This window comes from Lutjanus erythropterus, chromosome 13 (genome assembly GCF_056507025.1).
Source record: "Lutjanus erythropterus isolate fLutEry1 chromosome 13, fLutEry1.hap2, whole genome shotgun sequence".
Classification (NCBI taxonomy): Eukaryota; Metazoa; Chordata; class Actinopteri; order Lutjaniformes; family Lutjanidae; genus Lutjanus; species Lutjanus erythropterus.
Window position 1 is genome coordinate 22273300 of NC_139329.1, and position 21219 is coordinate 22294518.

At 38.3% G+C, this 21219-nt stretch overlaps 1 protein-coding gene across 1 annotated transcript; it reads left to right on the forward strand.

Annotated features, from left to right (window-relative positions):
- The first annotated feature begins 7978 nt into the window (after positions 1-7978).
- On the forward strand, positions 7979-20278 carry rerglb (RERG/RAS-like b). The gene is made up of 5 exons (XM_084734378.1): positions 7979-8231; positions 13171-13227; positions 14347-14420; positions 16592-16740; positions 19409-20278. Exons 1-5 carry the CDS (start codon positions 8180-8182, stop codon positions 19692-19694), a joined length of 618 nt encoding a protein of 205 aa, XP_084590504.1. The 5' UTR covers positions 7979-8179; the 3' UTR covers positions 19695-20278.
- Positions 20279-21219: the final 941 nt, after the last annotated feature.

Below are 21219 nucleotides of genomic sequence, written 5' to 3' on the forward strand. Positions count from 1 at the left end.
AGAAACATGAGAGAGAGCTTTCAAGGGGCCAGCAGCCTTGTGGCCAATGTTCAGATAAAATGGGGGAAATTGACCGTGAGACGTTTTCAAAGGGAGGTTTATTCCTCTCTTGTGTCTTTTAAACCCACTTTATTCAGTCCAGTAAACCTCAGTCACATGTCTGCTCTCATTCGTTTTTGTCTCTCTTTAGTCGTTCTCTTTTTTTCTGGGTTGTAATGTACAGATGTTTCATTTAAGAACATCAAAAGCCTGCATGAAGTTCCCCTCTCACTGTCTGATGTTGGGTGAATCACTACAATACTCACAAAGAGGAGATAAAGCCCAGTGCTCCTTTGGCTGCAGTTTGAGATATGACCTACATCTAATGTTTAGACCAAACTCAAGAGCATGCATTAGCCACGATCAGACACCTGATATTTTTCATTTATCACTTTGAAAAAGTTGTTTCAAGATTCTTCCAAAAAACTGTCTGCCAAGATTTGTTGGTAGGCTACTATTTGTGTTATTTAGGGTAATTTAGACTCATTTCAGTTATTGCATTAAAGCTCTGTTTTATTGAATTATACTGTCTGGGAGTGGGATAAGTGTATCGTGTTTTCTTTGGACAGAGAGCGGAGCTGATATATACCCCACCTCTTAGTTTTACGACCAATCTTAGCAGGGGTAAGGAAGTAAGACTTATTTTACTTGATTTCTGACAGTATCTCAGTATAAAAGCTCTGGGATATAACACAAAAAGAAGATAATGTTTCACATGAATTTTCGTATTTAACTTCAGAGTGCTCTTGTGCCAAAGACAGAAATTTGGATGCTTTTAAAGCAATGAAACTAAAAAAAGAATAGGTTCAAAGACCGCGACACACCATCAGTCATTTCACTTCATATTTTCAACATTTCAGTTATGGAAACATGTTGAAGCACCTAACATCTCTGATGCCCAAATTTGGAAATCAAAATTTATGGAAGAAGAAGAAGAAGGAAGGAAGTTCAATTGCCTATTACAACAAACACAACGACAAACTACAAAAACAACAAAAACAATGCCTGTGATAATAACTACAACAACAAATACTGCAAAGACAAAAAACAACAACTACAAGAACAGCTACTGTTATTACTACAGCTGCTACAACAACTACAACCACCAAAAACGACACTACAAAAACAACTGCAACAACAAAACCAACAACTACGACTGCTACGACAACAACACAAAAAAAAACTACAACAGCAATGACAAAACAACAGCTATTACTACAACAACTGCAAAACCAACAACAAAAACATCCACAACAAGAAAAGGGGCCCATGGGGGGGAAACACGAGAGCAAAGAAGTCTGAAAGTGGTCAGACGATGTTTTCAGGTCAGACAGCCGCTGCCTCTGCCCTTCATCAGTCCAGCCTGAGACTGTCACACTGAGGACAATGATTCATACAGTAACATGTTCAAGATGTTTATGTGAATTTCTGCATGGAACGAATGACGAGCCTACAACTGAATTAACAGGTTCGTGACAGGAAAGGATGATCATGGGCTGCTTTGTATTTAAAGGTGTAATTTTAAACATCAAAGTCACATTAACTCAGATTTCTTGGAACAATTACCGAGTGAGACCTCTGTCAGAATGATCGATAGCTGCCATCTCAAGCCACTGATGCCGTTTCTGTAAAGATGGCTGAAGATTAAGATCAGATTTTCCATAAGTCATGACATTTCCTGTAATGCAATCAAAGGTTTTGTTTGGCTTTCTTGAAAAAGATAAATAGCCCTAATTGTGATTTTTCCATGTCTTCACTCCTTCCATCACCTGCAGCTGCTGCAAACCTTGGGAACATTTCTACATTTTGCACGAGAAGATTAGCGCCCTCTGCTGGTTTGGTGGCATAAAGCAATCCAGCATTGTCTTCCAATTTCAAAACTGTACAGTAAAACACTGTAAAGATTTGGTAGAGACTGACAGATCTGCCAGATTCTTTGTGGATTTGTAAATATTGATTCTCTATAATTATTTGCTATGTAAATATCAGTCCACCTATCAATTTTCTTACGCTTATCCATGGATGGCTTATCTGCATTTTTCAGCTCCTCTTGGGAGACCCCAAGGTATTCCTGGTCCAGATGAAGTATGTAATGTACCCTGGGGTCTCCTACTAGCACACAATCCAAACTGTCTGGGATCTGTTTGTGAAGAAACCCAATATCCAGTTACAGGGTGTGATATTCAAGCCCAGTGTGAGTGAGAGTGTACAAAGTGTACAGTTTGCCGTTGAGCTTCATCGGAAATGGTGTGTTGAAAGCTGAGCTGAAATTAACAAACAGCATTCTGATGTATGTGTTGTTTTCCTCAAGGTGAGCAGAGCTGAATGCAAACTGGTGAGGGTCCATGATGGCTGGGATGCTGCTCTTTATGTACTTCATCAGAATGGGAGTCAGAGTGCGACCTTCAACTAAAGAAAGACAAAACTGAGGTAATTGTTTTTGGAGCCAAGGAAGAATGATTAAAAGTCAGCAATCAGCTTCAGTCAGTAATGTTAAAACCCACAAACTAAGCCAGAAATCTCGGTGTGGTCATGCTGAAAATGGCAAATTAGCACCTGGGAAGCTAATGATATGAACATAAAGTAATAGCAGTTACCTTTTCTTTTACTGTGACATAGTCTTTTTAATGTCTTGCCGTCTGAGGTGCAAATGTTTAACCAAAACAAATTCCCTTTCAACACTATTTTGTAGCAGCACTGTCGCTGCATCCTGGGCTTAGTGCCACCCAAGACGTTTGTGTTTGGTTTAAAGAAATGCCAGACCTTTCTCCAGTTCTGAGCGCTGTGGAGAAAGGTCTGGCAATGCAAGACTAACTCTGGCATATTTTCAGAAACGTTATTAATGTTCGCTGTCCCTGTCAAATAAAGTCATAAACTAAACTAAACCTAACTTAACAGCCTCTTTTTTTTGGCTCTCGGTAGAGTCCTCACCTCTCCATTCATCCAGGCTTTCTGGTTGGGGAATGATTTTACTGTCTCGCCATGTTTGTACCACATCATCAACTCATTTGCTGATAAATGATGTCACTGATGATGAATATTCTTTCAGTTTGATGTGGTTCTCCTGTATGGCAGCATCTCTGATCATCCTCCAGTCTATGCTCTCTCTTTGTATTCTATATAAGCATTATCGTAGACCTGTTTTTATTTCGTTTCAACAAGTTACTAAGCCGAGTCAAAGACAAGGTAAACTACCCTAAACTAAGATAAACCAAACCACAACTTAAGTACACAAGATGCATCAGAGGCACATGTAAATACAGCTTCAGTTCCAGGTTCGGTCCCAATGAAATTCTGTAACCAGTTTTGAAATGCCGTCTCCTGTTTTGACAGCCACAAGGAAACATCCAGCCCAACACAGGTTTTCCCATGTAATTCACTGTAGATCATCTCATTTCAGTGAATAAACAGAAACCTTCCAGACGGATTCCTGGTGCACAGACGTTATGTAATGACGTTGTGCTGATGTGCTGTGGCGCTCTTTGATGTTAATGTGTTGAGGTTTCATGAGTGTGTGTGTGTGTGTGTGTGTGTGTGTGTGTGTGCAGCTGGTAAGAATGATGTGTTTCTTGGTGTGTGTGTAGTTTTGTGGGCACATGACGTCGTCCCATGTGAAAGCCTCTTTACAGCCACGTGTTGATCAGCTCAGGAGAAACGGTCTTTCCCTCTCGGCCTGATTAAAAGCTGCCATGGATGGCTGGGCCCTTCACCGTGCGCTCGCCTTGGAACCAAAACACAGGAATTTGTTTCTTCCTGATTACAACAGGGAGGTTCATTAAGAAGTTTTGATGATGATGAGAAGCATGAGAGAAAAAGTGATTTTATTCAAATCTTGTTTGTCTTGGAGCATATTGTTTTTTCTGATCTAAAATGCATGCAGATGATCAAGGTCAAAATGTTTTTCATATGGAATTCCATTTCTGTCAGTAAAAAAAAAATCCTCATGCTCAGCCGTAATTATTTGCTTTGCTTTTTTTAAAAAATGAGATACAAAGTCATGGCCAAATTATGAGATAAAAGTTGAAATTATATGATTACATAAATCAGAATTATGAGATTAAAAATTTGACTTTTACCTAATATTTTTTTTATTTTTATCTGATAATTGGACTTTTTAAAATCTCATAACTATTATTATCCCTGCCAGGTGCATAAACTTGTCCAGCCTAATTTTTTTTTCACTGTTTGTACAGTCATCACTTTATGCTACAGGACCTCTGTGACCTCTTTTTTATGGCTCCACAGCCATGGCCACAGGCATTATATTTTTTAGATCATCCTGTTCTTGTGAACCTGATATCTCAAGAACGCCTTGAGGAAATTTATTCTCCTGAAGGCAGTATCTTAGGAACACGTTGGGGGAGGGGTCTCTAAGTGATGCATGTGTAGTGAGAACTTCCATTTTGCCAAAAAACACCCTTAATACCTATTATTGAATTCCTTCGGAGTTACTGTACAGGTCAATATAGGGGTTTTAAATTCCTTCAAAATCTTCACTACATACTTTGGGTTTCACAGAATATCAGTATCACTAGTTAACACTGTGAATCAATGTAGGTTAGTTATTCATCAGTGGTTTTAGCTCAATTTAAGTTATTTAGAGAGGAAAAGACTCCCACTCCCCCTGCAAGAAAGCGGTCACATTGTTACTGCAGTCTAACAGCATCTCCAGCTCAGACAAGCTTGCTGGTGATTTTGTCCAATCAGATTGCAGCTCATCTTCTATTTCACCCACACCTATCTTGGTCCCACCATGATTAGTTATTCGTTTATGTATTGTATTAGCTCCATTCCAGATGAGAATTTATAATTAATATTGGGTAAAAAAATATATATCTTCAGCAACTAATCAACTATTTCTTGGGAGTAGTCGACAACTACTAAAGTAGTAGTTGTGAGTGCTCTAGTGCAGACATTATATAAGAAATTAGTAAATATATAGTAGTATATAATTACACATGAGCTGTAACCTGTCTGGTTGGTGAAGACATACAACTGTGAGGCAGTAATTATATTTTTTGACTGCTCTGTGTAATACGACTATTGACAGCTGACTTCTTACTCTTCTTAACTCCCCACAAGGTCATGTTAATGTCGGCTGAATGTCTGCAAATCTCTGTTGGTTGCATCTGGCAGTTGTAGTGGCATTGCAGTAGGTGCTTCACCATCTGTTGCCTGGTTGGCTCTGCGCTCTTCTAGTTATAACTTTTTATCTCATACTTATGACTTACCATGGGGATATATATATTTTTAGTGGCAGAAATGAGCTTCCATAGTTTCAGCATTCAAGACTGATTAAAGTTCTGACTTTACTGGTTTGAGATTAGGCATGATTGGGGCTCACATATTTTCCCAATATGCAGTATTAATCTCTCAACATTCCCCTTTGTTCTGATGATCAAGCCACATAATTTAAATGACGTGTTGGTGATTTCAGTCCTCATCTGAACTCCCAAAACGTAAAGTGATACAGTACCAATTATTTTGCCTCATGCAAGTTGATTTGCAAGCTATATGATATCTAAACATTACTGAATGGAATGACCATAATTTGGTAAACATTTCACAAGCCCATGCAGTCTGCATGCCGTATCTTATGACTGGATTTGGACGCCCATAATGTGGTCAGACTGTTTTCATTTCATCATAAAACCTTTTGTTTTACAGTATTTAAAGGTTCAACTCCTTGATCCTAAAGTCAACAACAAGAGAGTGGCCAAAACTCCAAAAAAGGAGGTTTTGAACCATTTCTTCATGCTATCATTGATTGACAGCTTTTTTGATGCAAACACTAACATCTGGAATAATGCACTGTATTTATAACATACTGTAAAAGCTGTGTTTGCTTATGTAATGCTTAAAAGGACGAGCCATGGAAATCATGAATTTTGGGGTATTCATTCCAACCATCATAATCATAAAGAAACTATGTAAATAGACTAAAATAACCCAAAATGAAGGCTTAAAACAGTGTTTTTGTTATCACCAGCCAAGTGCAGCCAAGCCATGACAGCCGTCTCTAAAGTCGAGGGTAAAATTTAAGACTTTCTTTTGGAAGAGGGTCACTGACTTTGCACGCAAACAGAGACAAGATCAAATGAAGCCAGTCTGGAAAAAGGCCAAAAATGCCCAGAATGAGGCATGCAAGAGGGTCAGGGGGGACAAAAATGTGGTTTTAGTCTAAAGAATATTCATTTTGTTGGCTGACGTTAGTGTGTGTGAAATCGAAGCTACTGGAGGATGATTTATTGGCTGCATGTGCCACTTTTTGTGTGGCGGCTGAAGCTGAAAGAAACAGATCGCTCGTCTGAATTGATTCAGTTTGATGTCAAGAATATGACTGATGCTCCAATCAGTGTTTTTATTGCTGACCCTCTTATGGTTTTGATTCTGGGCTGCACTCAAAGCCACTTAACTTTACTATATTACTTCAGTCTGGTGAGCTGTGACTCAAGTGCATAATCAAAGTCATCAACATTTTTTCCCCACCATATCACTGCCTAAGCTTCCCAAAAATACACTGACCAGTTTTAGTGAAATTACTTTCCTCAGAGCCAGAATATTATTAACACTGGACTCAACGGAAAGTTGCCAGATCTCATCCTCACAGAGAGGTCAACAATAACTCCACCACCTGAGAAAATAAAAAGCCTGTTTTCTTGATTTAAATATGAAGACACATAATACAGTTGCCCATTTCTCATGTTAAGTTGTAATTATGGGAAAATGAATTTTGACTTACTGAAGTTGAAATACTTTTGAGTGTCGCACAAATTTTAATCATCAGACAATGTAGACAAATATGAAGCAGATGAAGGCAGAAGGCATCAACAGACCCAAAATCACTGAAAGTTTCTGGACTCGCTCGGTCTGAATATTTGGCAACTTGCCAGAAAACACTTAAAAAACATTTAATCATCATTATGTTAACTGGTGCAGTGCCCGTTCAAAATGTGCCTGTTCAGAATAGATTGAGTGCTTGCTGCTTGCAGCTGCCATGAAAACTGAAGTGATCCAAACAACGTCACTCTACACTTTCTTGGGTCCTGCGCAACACATCTGCCATGACATAGTTGATGCTCAAGTATATGAGTCATTTGGTGCAAAAGCTCACATGAAACAAAGCAAACTTATTGAATGGTGATGCCAAGAACCCAACATGTTGTTGTCCCAGTTCCTCACATACCGACGTTCTCTCTCTACCTCTTAGCATCTTATACATGTGCACATGGTACCCTTTTAGCGGCTATGTAAGACAGTGACAGAAAGCCTTTTTAACATCTCCAATGTCTGAGGTTTCTCTTTTTACATTTGTTCTTGAATGTATTGTAGCAAGCAGCAGAGAGCAAGCTTTACTCAGGATGCCATTAAGTGGTAAAAGTTAATATGGGTCCCCTCGCAATACACGATACAGTACTTCTGGCACTACTACTAAATATGTCCTGTAGATCTCAAGAGCTCTCACGCCTTAAGGAAAATCAAAGGACCGACATACGTTCATCAAAAACATGTAGCTTCTAAGAGACATGCTTGCAACAGGCTAATTTTACTGATATTCTTGTAATTTTGGCGTACCATGAATGTGTTTCATATTTGTCATTCCTAACATTCATCTTTTTCCCTCCCAGGTGGGAATGGACCTCCATAACATTACACTAAGATAACACAAATGTCCGTACATGGCTGCTGGACTACAGTTACAGTGCCAGAGGTGGAACGGCACAATAGGTTTAGTCAGCCATGACCTTTGAATAACCTCTGTGTAAGAGGGGGAAGAGACAGAAAAAAGAGATATACAGGCTCCAGAGAAGAAAGAAAGAAAGAAAGAAAGAAAACAGATGGATTGAGAGGGAGGGCAGAGAGAGCTATGTTGGATACAGGAGAGAGAGAGAAACATAGGTGTGAGAGCGAAGGAGCTGCTTGTCACACAGACAGACAGAGAGAGAAGAAGGGGGCGCTTGTTTCCCCCCTCCTCTCCTCTCCCCTCGGCTTTAAAAAAGTGAAACAGCCCTTTGAAGAGGCAGACAGGGGGGCAGTCCTGTACTCCCCTCCAGCCTGGACTGTAAGGAGCATTTAGTGAGTCGACGCTCACCCAGATACCAGACACAACACAGAGCTGAGGACCTGACAGAGCACAGGCATGAACGACATCAAGCTGGCCCTGCTGGGAAGCCAGGGGGCTGGGAAATCAGGTGAGTGGAACACCTTTAGAAAAAAATACCTGTGGTTCATCAGTCAAGCCTTTTTTTTATTTACTATGATGCAATTGAAAGTTATATTTCTTCTTCTTTCTTCTTGTGCTGACACTTGCAATAGTCACTGCACCGTAAATCAAATGATGATGGTGTTTGGGGCATAATGAATCACAGTTTCAGGCTTGGGAAACTGTGGAACTATATCTAATTTATATAGTTTCCAATGTATCTATGCTTGTTTGAGCAAAAACTTCCTTAATAAGAAATATATAAGTGTAGTAAACTACCAGAAAAGAAAATAACTTTCAAATAATGTCTTAGGACCTCTAAAAGGCTGAAGGGCATCACATCTGAATTTAAAACTACAAGTTTTACTGGTTATGAAACGGTCTCAATTCTGATGCCTCTATATGACCTACATAAGCAAACGAGACTATCAGTGAGATGATTAACTGTTTCTACTGAATATAGTCTGATTCTCTTTGAAATCAGATGAAACGAGCCTGTGTTTACATTTTCCCTGCTTACAGTGAGTAGGATGTTAGGCAGGAAGAAAGAAGCAATGACCATTTTTGTCCAAAATCATCAAAAATAGTAAAGTTCTTTGTGGTGGCTTTAAGAAACTACCAATTAGGCCATTGTCAGTATTGACTGATCTATTTTGTCCATTAATCAATTAATTGTTAGGTCAACAAACATCACAATTACAGGAAAATGCCCAAATTTAAGGTGGTTTTCTAAATTATATGATTTTGTTCAGCCTACAGTCAAAGACCCAAAGCTATTCAATTTACAATACAGAACAATATTGATTTTAAAACATTGTTGCAAATTGATTTTTTACTACTTAACTAACGGATTAATTGACTATTTATTTCAGTTCTACCTGCCTGGTTTCCCCTCAAGACACTCAAATTAAAGTTAAATTTATGGTCAGTAACCTAATTCTGTATTTGCAGTAGGAAAACCTCACTCTTTGTTTTGATGTAATAACACATTCACTTCTGAGGTTAAAAAGCAAAGAAATATGATTATGATGAGATGTCAGATACTTCATTAACAGGCAGTGACTGATTCAATTACAGATGTAAACAGCTGAGGTGGGAACAAGCCATTGTTTTGCAAGTGAAGACTGATAAAACCTAAGTCAAGTCTGAAATCTTAAACTCTACTTTGCTGTTAACCTAAAGTTAGCTCAGCATTAGCTTGCTACAAATTAATATTAACCTCGATTTACTGTTTTTTGTGCAGCTTCAAATGTCAAACAGTTGTTTGTTTACGTCCATGATTTTCAACAATTTTTATGTTCCAGTTCAATTTTTGTTTACTATTGCATTGTACTTATACATGAACTAAACTATCTTTGGTATTGTTTTGTCCAGCTAGAGTGAGCAGTAAAAATCAGAGTAAAAAAAGATCAGAGTAAAATCAGACACTGACAGTTTGTTATTAATATTATGAAGATCAGTAACATGGATGATATATGGACACAGGTGTGTTTGTGTTACACTTTTAAACTTCTTGCCATCAGATAAGATAATCATTAAGCTGCAGGAGCTCAGAGCCACATTTCTTGGATTTAGTTATTACAGATTCCTCCCACTGTGGCAGCTGCGTTCTCTGTTATCTGTTTTTTTTTTTTTTTTTTTTTTTTTTATGACAGCCTAATCAGTGCAACTGACACGTGAGAACACACCAGAAATACCCCGGCATATTTTACAAAAAGGATCAGGACATTTTTAATTACTAAAAGCAGGAATTATGGCCTACATAAGTAATTCGACACAGCATACAGACAGCTCTCGGTTGGCTTGTTCATATTATCATTAGACTAACAGTTAATTTTCCAGACAAACAGGACAGGATTCAGGGTGACTGTTTAAAATTCAGGACTGTCAGGAATTTTTCAGGACATCTGGTCACCCCAGCTAGAGCTCAGTAACAAAATGTTAGTTCTTAGTGTTTCTCTCCTGCAACTTGATTGGATGCTGTTGGATTGGTTCAAAAACAAAAAAAAGTCTGAGGAATTATGTGTTCAATCGATGAGAATGATTAGTGTTAATGTTAGTAAATTCAAGAAATTAAGGGAAATGGATTAATTTGTGGTACACTTTTTAAATAACACACTTGTCGATGTTTGAGCTTTGGGGAGAATATCAAGTGGCCTAGTTTAAAGTCAAAAGGCTCAAGTCAAAGTGAAGTCAATACACAAATGAGATGTTGATGCTGTGCCTCAAACAGTAACTGGAACACAACACGACTCGCAGCTCTGTTAGTGATATCCCACTGTATAAACCTACAACATAAGTTTTTCTTTTCTTTTTCAACCATTTACTCAAAATAGAGACTTGGTGGGACGTAAAATAAGCAGGTGCTGTTAGTTAGTTATCAGACAAATACAGTTAGCTGTCAGATGATCATTAATGTTTATTCTTGAAGGTCCACTTATCAACACTTTTTCCCCCGAGAGTTCAGCCACATTTCTTGGTCTCCCAAGATTTCTGCCTGTACCTAGATATCTCTGCAGGCTAATTTAGCCAGTTGGATGTTAACAGGCTAACTTTAACTGGTTAAGCTAAATGTTTTCACGGGGATTTGGTTTCATGTTACATAACCAAAAAGAAAACAACAGTTTATTTTCTCTATTTATTGAGATTTAACTGATGTTTAATAAAAATAATTAGATTATTTTGTGCCTCCAGAGAATCCCTGCCTTAAAAGACCTTTGTTAAATTAAAACTCATCTGTGACAGAGATGATTTCAAGGCTGGAAAAAGGAAACATGACATCTACCAGTGTTTGATCGAGCCTGTGCGCTCTATCTTTAGGGGAGCTAACTGGTTTTATTTATGTTGTTTTCAGCCTTTTTACAACATATATTGTGCTGACAGTTGGTGCCCCTTACTCTTTATTATATGTGAAAAAGATCTGTATTTTGGTGTGAGCAACTTCCAAAAGATTCCCCAAAAGATTCCAATACTTTCAACAGCCTGTGCGACCACATATTATGCGCACAAGGTTGAACACATTCCAGATTTTATTCAGTGAAAAATGCTGGTGAGTCAGAGGCCAGGAGAGAGTTATAGGACCCTTGTTGCTGCTTGGTGGTCTTGCTGCATTTATAAGTATTCAATCTCCACGGCGCTGGTTAAGACTGACAGGCTCTGTGCTGTGTTCAGGCTTCATAAAACAATGGGACATCTCCATTCTCACTGCCTGGCAGTGAAGCAGAACCGTTACTCTGGAGATACTGGAGCCTCTGGAGGCTCCTGGTGCAAGTTATTCAATTTAATATGTTTTTCTGCTCTTTGCTGTTCTGCTTGTTGCTTTAAATGCACATTTCTCATTGTCTTGTTTTGCTCTCTAAATATACAGCGTCAATGTTAATGTGAAGGATTAGAAATGTGTCTTAAAGGGATAGTTCTAATCTGTTCAAGTGGGGTTGACATGTTGTGAGTGTATTACCTGAAAAAGATGGTTTGCAGAAGCAGCAGGGGTATCAAAGAAGCTAAACAATCACTTTACATGTGTGCTTTGTTTAGAATATGTTCACTGCTTTATTTTGCCGTCAGACTGCCTCAAGACTGATAGAACAGAGACTCAGGTGCAGAGACACTCACTGAAGCAAGACAGACTTCAAATACTTGAGTCTTTACTGTCAGTTCAGATGAGTAAGTAGTCCAAAGTGGCAAATAAAGCAGATGGGGAAAAGGCAAACGCCCAAAAACCAGGGAACAACAAGAGCAAACACAAGGAATGAACGCTAGAAAGAGCCAAACTGACTGTCTGGTTAAGAGAGACACTACAGGGACAATCAGGGGCAGGTGAGCAATAGATTATAGTGATAGACAACAGGTGAAAACGATCAGAAGCCAAAAGAAAAAGAACAAAGACAGGAAGTAAAGACAAAACATATGAGGGAAGACTACAAAAGGACTACAAAATAAAACGGGAAATAACTTCAAAAGCACAAAACCATGACAAAGACAGTCTGTCAGTTAGGATGTTTCTCTTATTGAGTTACTGTAGTGTTTTAAAGAGTTAATTCAGATTCACTGAAGTCACACAATAACATAAACAACCTAACTGACTGAAATACTGGTAGACAAGCAACTCCTGTGTTCTCAAGGTAAAATTACTGTTTTTGCTGAAGGAGTTTGGTTTCTTTGGAGAGAGTAATACTGGCTTGTATAATAGTGGTTTCCCAACAGGAAAGCTTTTCCTGGCTGTAAATTAAAGCAGTGAAAATATTCTAAATACAGCACAAACTTGAACTGATGGCTAAAACATTTTGCTGCTGATCCTGTCCACAGCAGTGCCTTGCTTAGCTTCTGTCCTGGTACTCCTTTCTGCTTCTCCAAACTGTGGGTGTACCGACTCCCATCTACTGTAATACACAATATGGATAAGTACCTCATACAACCACACTTAAAATAAAATCTGAACTATTCTTTTAAAGTTGAATTTCCTTTTCATTTTTCCAAAATGCACGCATGAGTAACCTTTTGGGTCATATCTCTATCTGTGTGTCCACGTAGCCTGAGTATAATCTCTGTTTAACCCCTTCAGAGGCCCATGACAAAGATCAGCAGCAGGCTTCCAGAATTCAACACTTGAAACTTCAGCCCTTAATTGAAACGGATTGTCTGTGGTCAGTTTTATGTGTAGCTCATAGTCTAGATGCAAAGCAGAGGGGGAAATAAAACTATTCAGCTTGCCAAATATGCACACAGGCCTTCCAGAAAAACCATGCAGCCTCTTTCATGTGAGGCTACGGTTTCACTACTGCAGTCCCAGACACTGTTGGCACAGTACTACGCCTTCGAGAGTGAATGAGGGTCATTTTCCCCCTTCTGCTGCCACCTGTGAGGGATGAGAGCGTAATGGTGCCATGATTCATGTTGTTGTTTTTCATTTCGTCTGTTTCCTCCTCCAGCTGTCCTTGTGCGGTTCTTGACCAGGCGCTTTATCGGTGAATATGCCTCCAACACCAGTAAGTGTTTCCACATTTGATGATGATGACTGTGGTTTGATTTGGCTTCGGTCCTGGAGAACAGACTCTATCATCAGACATCACAGATGTTATTTTGACACTTGGTGGTGCATAAATTTCACCTAATTAACATTCTAGGTTAAAGACTTATTAATCTCCTTTTTTGCAGCTTTGGGACGGTGGAACAGGCTGTATACACAACACTGACACATTATCACCCTATAAAGTTGTGGTGAATATACAGTCTGCAGTTGAAGGGAGTGAATATACAGTCTGCAGTTGAAGGGAGTTGTCTCCCTGTGCACCTTTCTTGCCAGCAGAGTCATGGAAGCTCAGGCAGGCTGCAAGAACACTGCAGTAATTTGACAATGACAAGTGGCGACAAGTCCTCCACTGTGTGTTGATCAGCTGTTTATTCTGTCAGTTGTCTCTCAATGTAAAGCTAAGCCTGTTATCCTGAAAACGAAAGCCCACTGCTCTGAAAATACACAATGTGGAGTTTGAATTCAGAGGCTGCCTGTCTCACTGCCTGCCAGACCCCATTAATATATTGCTCTATTTAACTGTTATAAACATTTACGCCATCTACGAGATTATTATGGATTTGCAACTCATGAAAAGACATTTACTCGGCAAACATTTGGTATTAATTTGAGCTCTAATTAACGTGAAACAGGCATTAAGAAACAGTCATTCCAGCCTGGATGGAAATTTCAAAGGTGGAAACCACCTGTGTATTCAAAAACTTAGCATGTTTCCTTTATCTCTAAATATATTATATTTCTCCTTTAAGCTCTGTTTAGGACTCCACCATCTCCTGAGGGAAACATCTGGCTATTTAGTTGCTAAATGCTCCACCCTGATAATGGTGATGACAATGGTGACAATGAACCAAAAGATCAACTTGGAGGCTGGAAGTCGGAAATTGGAGTTCAAATAGTATTATAATATTCTCTGTGTGTTTGTTACTTCAAGCAACACCTTCACATTATTCATGAGGAGAAACTGGTATTAACGATCACATAATCAGGGAATGCAAAACACGCAAATAATGTAGAGTTCGTGGACTTCTGCGATCACTCAGTATTTTCTTTCTCACTGTTTCTAACCCTCTCACAGATTCCCTGTACCATAAAAGGCTGTCAATCGATGGCAGGCAGCTGAACCTGGAAGTATTTGACCCCTGCTCTCAGGTACAACATATCACTAACACACTAATATTGCAATATTTCTTTTTAGAGCTCTTTATTAGGAAGGCAGAGCTGCAGACGGACGCTTCCTGTTTTGAGTTACTTGGTTTCCTCCTGCATTTCATCAGGTGGACTGCAAATCTACTCAGTGTTTTTGACTTGCACTTAATTCATGGTTGAACCTGAGACGTTGAACAACTGAGAATCTGAGACAGATGAGAATTATGACTTTACAAGAAAATACACTAAAAGCCACCCATATGAAAATTAAATTTCATATGGGTGGCTTATGATAATTACACTGAGAAAAGTGTTGATGAATCATATTGGGCAAAAAACTTGCTGTTTTCAAAATGTCAAGGACCAAAAGAAGATTTGTATTTTTTTTTTAAAGGTCAAGTGTGTAAGATTTACAGGGATTTGTTGCGAGAATATGGCAGAAATGGAATATAAGATTCATAAGTATGTTTTCATTAGAATACAACCACTTTCAAATAAGGATCACTGTGTGCTTGTTGCCTTAGAACCATATTGACAAACCAAAGACCCACTGTTACCCACTGTAAGTTCTCCTACATGCCTGGAAGGAGAGGGTGAGGCAAAAAATTTTGCAATCTGCAAGCTCACCACTAGATGCCACAAAATACTACACACTGGTCCTTTAAATGAGTCCCTTGTGGTTGAAAGAGTTTTAAAATCCCAAGTACACTCCTTACACCCCTTTTTGAAGAAAGGGTTCATCAAGGGTTCCTTGCAAGACTAGGGTTCCATTAAGAACCCCTTTCATCCAAAGAACCCTTTTCAGAAAAAAGTCGTTATTTGGGAATTGTTGGAATCGCTGAAGAACTCTTTTACAAAGGTTCTTTGTACCATACTAAAAAAGGACTCTCTGTGGATCCCCTCTTGGTATATAAAAGGGTTCTCATAGAACCCCTTGGATGGGTTCTAGATAAAACCCTAGGGATATAAAAGGGTTCTTGCTTGAACCCCCTTGGTGAGTTCTACATAAAACCCTTGCAATATAAGAGTGTTCTCGGTAGAACCCCCTGGGTGGGTTCTTGTTAGCACCCTTAGAAGGTGGAAAGGAGAGGAAGAGAAGGTAAGGTAAGGTGGGGTTCTAGGTAGAACTTTTTTGAAAGGGTTACTTGTGGAACCTTTATAAAAGGTTTGACCAGAAACCAAAAAGGGTTTTCCTATGCAGATAAGCCTGAGAACAATTTATGGTTCTAGTTAGTACCTTTATTTCTGAGTATGTATGATAGAATTCTGAATCAATCAAAGACGATGTAATAATTCAGCTGCTGGTGAAAACAGTTTCTTGTTTTGGATCTTCGACAGTAAACACCGGCTGGTTTTCAGTCTGCTGCAGCACACAGCCATGACCTTGAATGAACCGCGATCAGATATTTGTCTCGGGCCGGCACGTGTACGACCCGTACGGCACTTAAAGTTGGAAATCTAAAGGGTTTATGAGAGTATCCTGAGGCTATGTGTGCCATTGGCTGTGTCTTTGAAGAAAAGAGCCATATAACCTCCTTACTTCTCTTTCATCAAGGCCAAAGACCTGAGAGGCCTTTTACTACAGAGTTAGTATTTTATTGGAATACCCCTCGGCTCAGCAGAACAAGAGTCAGTCATTGTCCTTGTCGGTGAAGCTCACTGTAACACCACCCTTTCGTAGGAAACACTGAGTCCATGTCTTGCCCTCCTGACCTGGACTACATAGAGAAATGGAGTCAATAAAGAGAAAGGGATGAGGGAGTTTTTACAGCAACGAGGCATCGCTGTTTCAGGGCTCAGACATGTCCTCGGGGCCCCTTGTGCCTCCTGCAATGTTTGTTTCTCCTCAAGGTCACCTGCACTGAGTCGTGTTCTCGCCGTGCACGTGTCTGCACGCTGCTGTTGTTCAGGGTAACAAGAACAGCTGTAAAAATAATTCATGCTATAGCTAATGGTCAAGTGTGTGTGTGTGTTTTTTTTTTGACAATGTGATATGTTAACTAGTCCCAAATCACATTCGATTGAATAAAAATTTGAATTAATTAACTAATTAATTTTAGTGTGCATGTGGCATTAAAGTTGACCTTTATTTTTTCCTTTACAAACTTGTAATTTTCACTTTCAGCAATTTAAAATAATCTGGTAACATAGAGACAAGCATGTGTTGTTGGCAGAGCTCGGAGGCCAGGTGTATACTGGAGGAGCCGGTGGACTGGGCAGATGGCTTTGTGGTGGTGTACAACATCAGCGACCGCACTTCCTTTATCAACGCCAAGAACATCCTGCGGCAGATTCGGGAGGCGCGCATGGACAACTGCAAAGGGTCAGAAATACAATGAGGTTGTTTTATTCTGAAGGGAGTCTGACAGTGGACAGAAGCTGATGGTGGAGCTGTCGGCCTGTTGTTGGACTATTTTAGATGATTTTTTGAGATTGTTTTAGAAAAGATTGTATTATTTTTGATTAGATTAGTGTATATCAGGTGATATTAGATTAATTTAGATTAGGTAATTGCAGAATATTTTAGATTTGATTATATTATTTTAGATTAATTTATTTCATTTTAGATTAGATTATTTTAGATTCAAGTCCATTTGGCTCAATTATAAGATTACTGTTAATTGTTAATTTTCTGTTTCAGTTCTACTTCTATATACTGTTAGGTAATATTAATATATAAGAAAACATCATAAATTCATTTTAAGTAGAAAGTGACATGAAAAGAAAATACTCAAAGTGCAAGTGCCACAAATTTGTACTTAAAGCAGTCCTGCACTCTTAACTGTGTATTTTGAGCTGAAAATTAAATTACATCTAAAATGGAGCACACCAATGCTGGTGTAAATACTGACATTTCTTAATTAATTTATAAAAATCAGCATGAGGCCTGGGTTGCAAATCCAAGTGCTAAGAATTATTCACATAACTATAGTATATATTATTCAACACACTGTAAACACAATAGGAAAATAGAAAACAGAGACAGAAAAAACTGAATCGTTTCTCAACTTTCCTTGAAGCTGAACAGGATCCTCATGCAGTCTTGAGTCTGAGGAATGCTGGGAGTCTTGACTGGGCCCAACACACACCTGACACAACACAAACTGATTAATGATTCATGCTGATGTGTGAAAGATTCACTGTAAACTAACAGTCAGACATGTCGTGCATTTAGTCTGCTGGAAGAAATTCATCAGCCAAACCTGCCGTCTGCCTGAGTATCCTGATAACATGGAGAGAAGAGATTTATTAGTCAGTGACAAGTATGTAGATCAGTGATCGGTAACTCTTAATGGAGATAAGCACTGGGAACATTTCTGTTTATATGCACGTAAATCACATGAAGTTAGCCAAACAAAAAAAAAAACAAAAAAAAGAAAGAAAAGCTGCACATACCTGGTTTGGAAGCAGAATCATTTTAAGGTTAAGGTTTAAACAGTCAAGATAAACTTTATTTACACAGAAACAGTCAACAGGAAGTGTAAACCAATGCATGATTACACCCAAGTTACTACAATTTTGAGGTACTTGTGCTTTACTTGAGTATTTCTATCTTCAGTATCTTCTTGAGTATACATTCTGTGTAACTGTATAATTCTACTCCACTGTATTTCTGAAAGAAATATTGTAATTTTTACTCCACTACATTTATCTGATAACTTTAGTTACTTTGCAATTTAAGATTAGTATGCTTATACATTAATGCATTACTTATTATAATATTATTTTAATATGATTATTATTATCTAATCCATCATTCAGAAATGGGTCATTTTGTATCATGGCTACTGTAACTTTTGGTACTTTAAGTACATTTTGATTCTAATAATTTTCTAATTTTACCTAAGTTAAAGTTTAAGATAAATTTTGAATTCAGACTTTTACCTATAGTTTTTCTCCACTGACACCACTCAAACTTACTAAAAGGAGTTTTTAACTGGTTATGAAACAGTCTCAGTGTAATCAGAGTGTTTCTGTATGACCTACATAAGCAAACTGGAACAGCAGCAATATGATGGGCTATTTCTATACTGTTATTCTTGATGCTTGGCACCGGGTTGGCATGCAGACCCGAAGAGCTAGGGTTTACATTTTCACAGGCAAAGTAGGTTAGCCAGTTAAAAAAAGCTGTAACTGTAAGTAAAAGATCTGAGTACCACTGTACATATGAGAAATAAACTAAAATTAGAATTCTATACACTGTGAGTATTTACTATATAAAATAAAATAAAAATGTGCACTGGTATAATAAGGTTTATAGTAAATTTATAAGTTATATAAAGTTATATAAGTTATATACAGTAAGTTCATGTACAATTTTTTTGGTATATATTCTTTGTCTGCTTCTCCCAATGATGTGGAGGGTTATCAGGGCTGAAACAAAATATATACATACATAATTCTTTAATTAAATTCTTAAATAAATTAATAAATATATAATTATGTAATTTAATTCTTACTTGTCACAATAAATAAATCACAAATTAAGTGAGACATTAAATATAAAAATATTACATTTATTTATATATATTTTGATGTTTGTATATTCATTTATTAATTTTTATATTCATTTATTTATTTACTTATTCATTTATTCACACATGTATTTATTTACTTATTTATAAATAAATAAATACATCACAAATTAAGACAATAAATACTAGATTTATTTATTCATTCATTCATATTAATTTATTTCCACATTTATTTATCCATTTATTGATATATACTTTCATTTATCCACAGTGTATGGGGGGTTTTAAGGGCCAAAGCTAAATATATCAATACATAAACAATTATTCAATGAAATGCTTAAATAAATGTATATATATAAAAAAAATCTTTAAAACTTTAATAAAGTCCTGTGAGTTTGAGCAAAGTTTCTCCAGCAGGCTTGAAGAGATTTAAAATAAAATGTACTTTCCAGGAAACAGATCAAATTTATTTGCTCCACACACTTTCATGTCAGCTCTGACTCGTCTGTGTTTCAGGGAGACGGACGTTCCTGTGTGTCTGGTGGGGAACAAGCAGGACCTGTGTCACGCCCGGCAGGTGCGTGAGGACGAAGGCCGCTGCCTGGCTCAGGAGCACCGCTGTCACTTCCAGGAGGTGTCAGCGGCCGAGAGCTACCAGGACATCGCCAACCTCTTCACCCAACTCATCCGGCAGGTGATGGAGCACCTGAAGTACAGAGCCGACAGACGGCGCTACAGCGGCTCCAAGTCCATGGCCAAACTCATCAACAACGTGTTTGGAAAGAGGAGGAAGTCAGTGTGATGGTCCCAGTGAAGCTCAGCTGCAGGGACTGCGTGGACCCACGTTAAAGGGAAGTGGCCAAGAGTAACATGCTGGAGCTGAAAACTGTTTAGTGCACAGACAGCAGTTCAAATATTAACCCTGCATTCACTCTATGAGAAACATGGACGATTGCTGGGAAGGTTTGGATGGTGTCTGTGGGTCTGCAACTATAATATTTACAGGCAAACATTAGTCTTGGACACATGTTTGGCAGGATTTATACGTTTTGTTGCCTTGGCTTTACCGAGGGATTTCTCTGCTTTGAGTTCCATCCACTTATCCATTAGATAATTTGTCTGCTTATAACCTGGAGCCTTTCCCAGCTGACACTGGCCAAGAGGAACAGACACCAGGGACAGATTACCAGTTCATCACAGGGCCTGCTGGGATTTAAGACAGCATTTTAGAAAGCGCAAATTATGTTGTTGTGATCAAAACGAAGCAGGGCATTGTTTCCAGGGTCGGGGACATTACAGAAGATTTTCCTAAATGCAGATCGTACAAATCCTTTCTTCCCATTTCAGAGGCAACAGACCCTTCCTAAGTCCTGCTCCTTTTTGCCCAGTGTTTTGCACAGTTTTCTCCTTTCCTCTGTCCCGTATGTAAAGACACATTCTGAAGTTCTAATGTTAGCAAAACTGTAATAGCTAAATTCCTGTCCTGACAAAAAATGTTAGATGTCATCCTAAACTGAGCTAAGATATGATTTCACACTTAATAAGACTCTGTAATGAGGCCCTAGGACCCTTAGAAGGGGACATAAGATAATTACCAGGACAGGAACATAGAAAAAAAAAAATACTACACAAAATCAAGTTTCAGTATCAATACCATTGTATATATTGTGTATATATCAAACATACCTGACTTTTCTGCTTATCAGTAGATAATTCTATGAAACATCTTTTTCAACTTAAAGGTTCTTTAAACCCACACAAAATGTTCCCCTTATTTTTATAATGCTAGTAATTATGTGAGTTCATTAAACTATAGGTACTAACAGGAATGATAACAGGGTAAATTGTCTTGCCAAGGTGGAACAAAAAACAGGCGCACCATGGCTGTGTAAGGCTGTTCATAAAACAAGCCAAATTTCCCACATACACGTTTGTCTTCAGTCAGCCACAACACAGGTTTGTATAAATAACACCTACTGCTATCAGTATTATGACTAAAATCAGTAAATATCTTGTCATCAAACACCATATAATCAAGATGAGGAATGTAATCAATCATCCAGAGCCAGCGTTCTCCTCTTCACATGTTCTTCGCACAGACAGTTGGTTACAGCAGATACTCAAGAAATGTCTTTATTTACTGTTGGCATCAGCAGCGACTTTCCAGGGTTTATATCTGCAGTCTTTTAAATGAAACCTGTACTGGGAAGCTTTGATTGGCTGCAGTCATATTCTCCTCCACCTTCCCTCATCAACAAACTGTTTATCATTTAGTGAAGTCACAACACGGAGGAGAGCAAGACTGATGAAGCTGTTGATGAGCTGGT

Coding starts and splice junctions, on each gene's coding strand:
- rerglb (XM_084734378.1), top strand. CDS start 8,180: ATGAACGACATCAAGCTGGCCCTGCTGGGAAGCCAGGGGGCTGGGAAA. Junction 8,232..13,170: donor CCAGGGGGCTGGGAAATCAG/GTGAGTGGAACA, acceptor TTCCTCCTCCAG/CTGTCCTTGTGCGGTTCTTG. Junction 16,741..19,408: donor CGCATGGACAACTGCAAAGG/GTCAGAAATACA, acceptor TCTGTGTTTCAG/GGAGACGGACGTTCCTGTGT.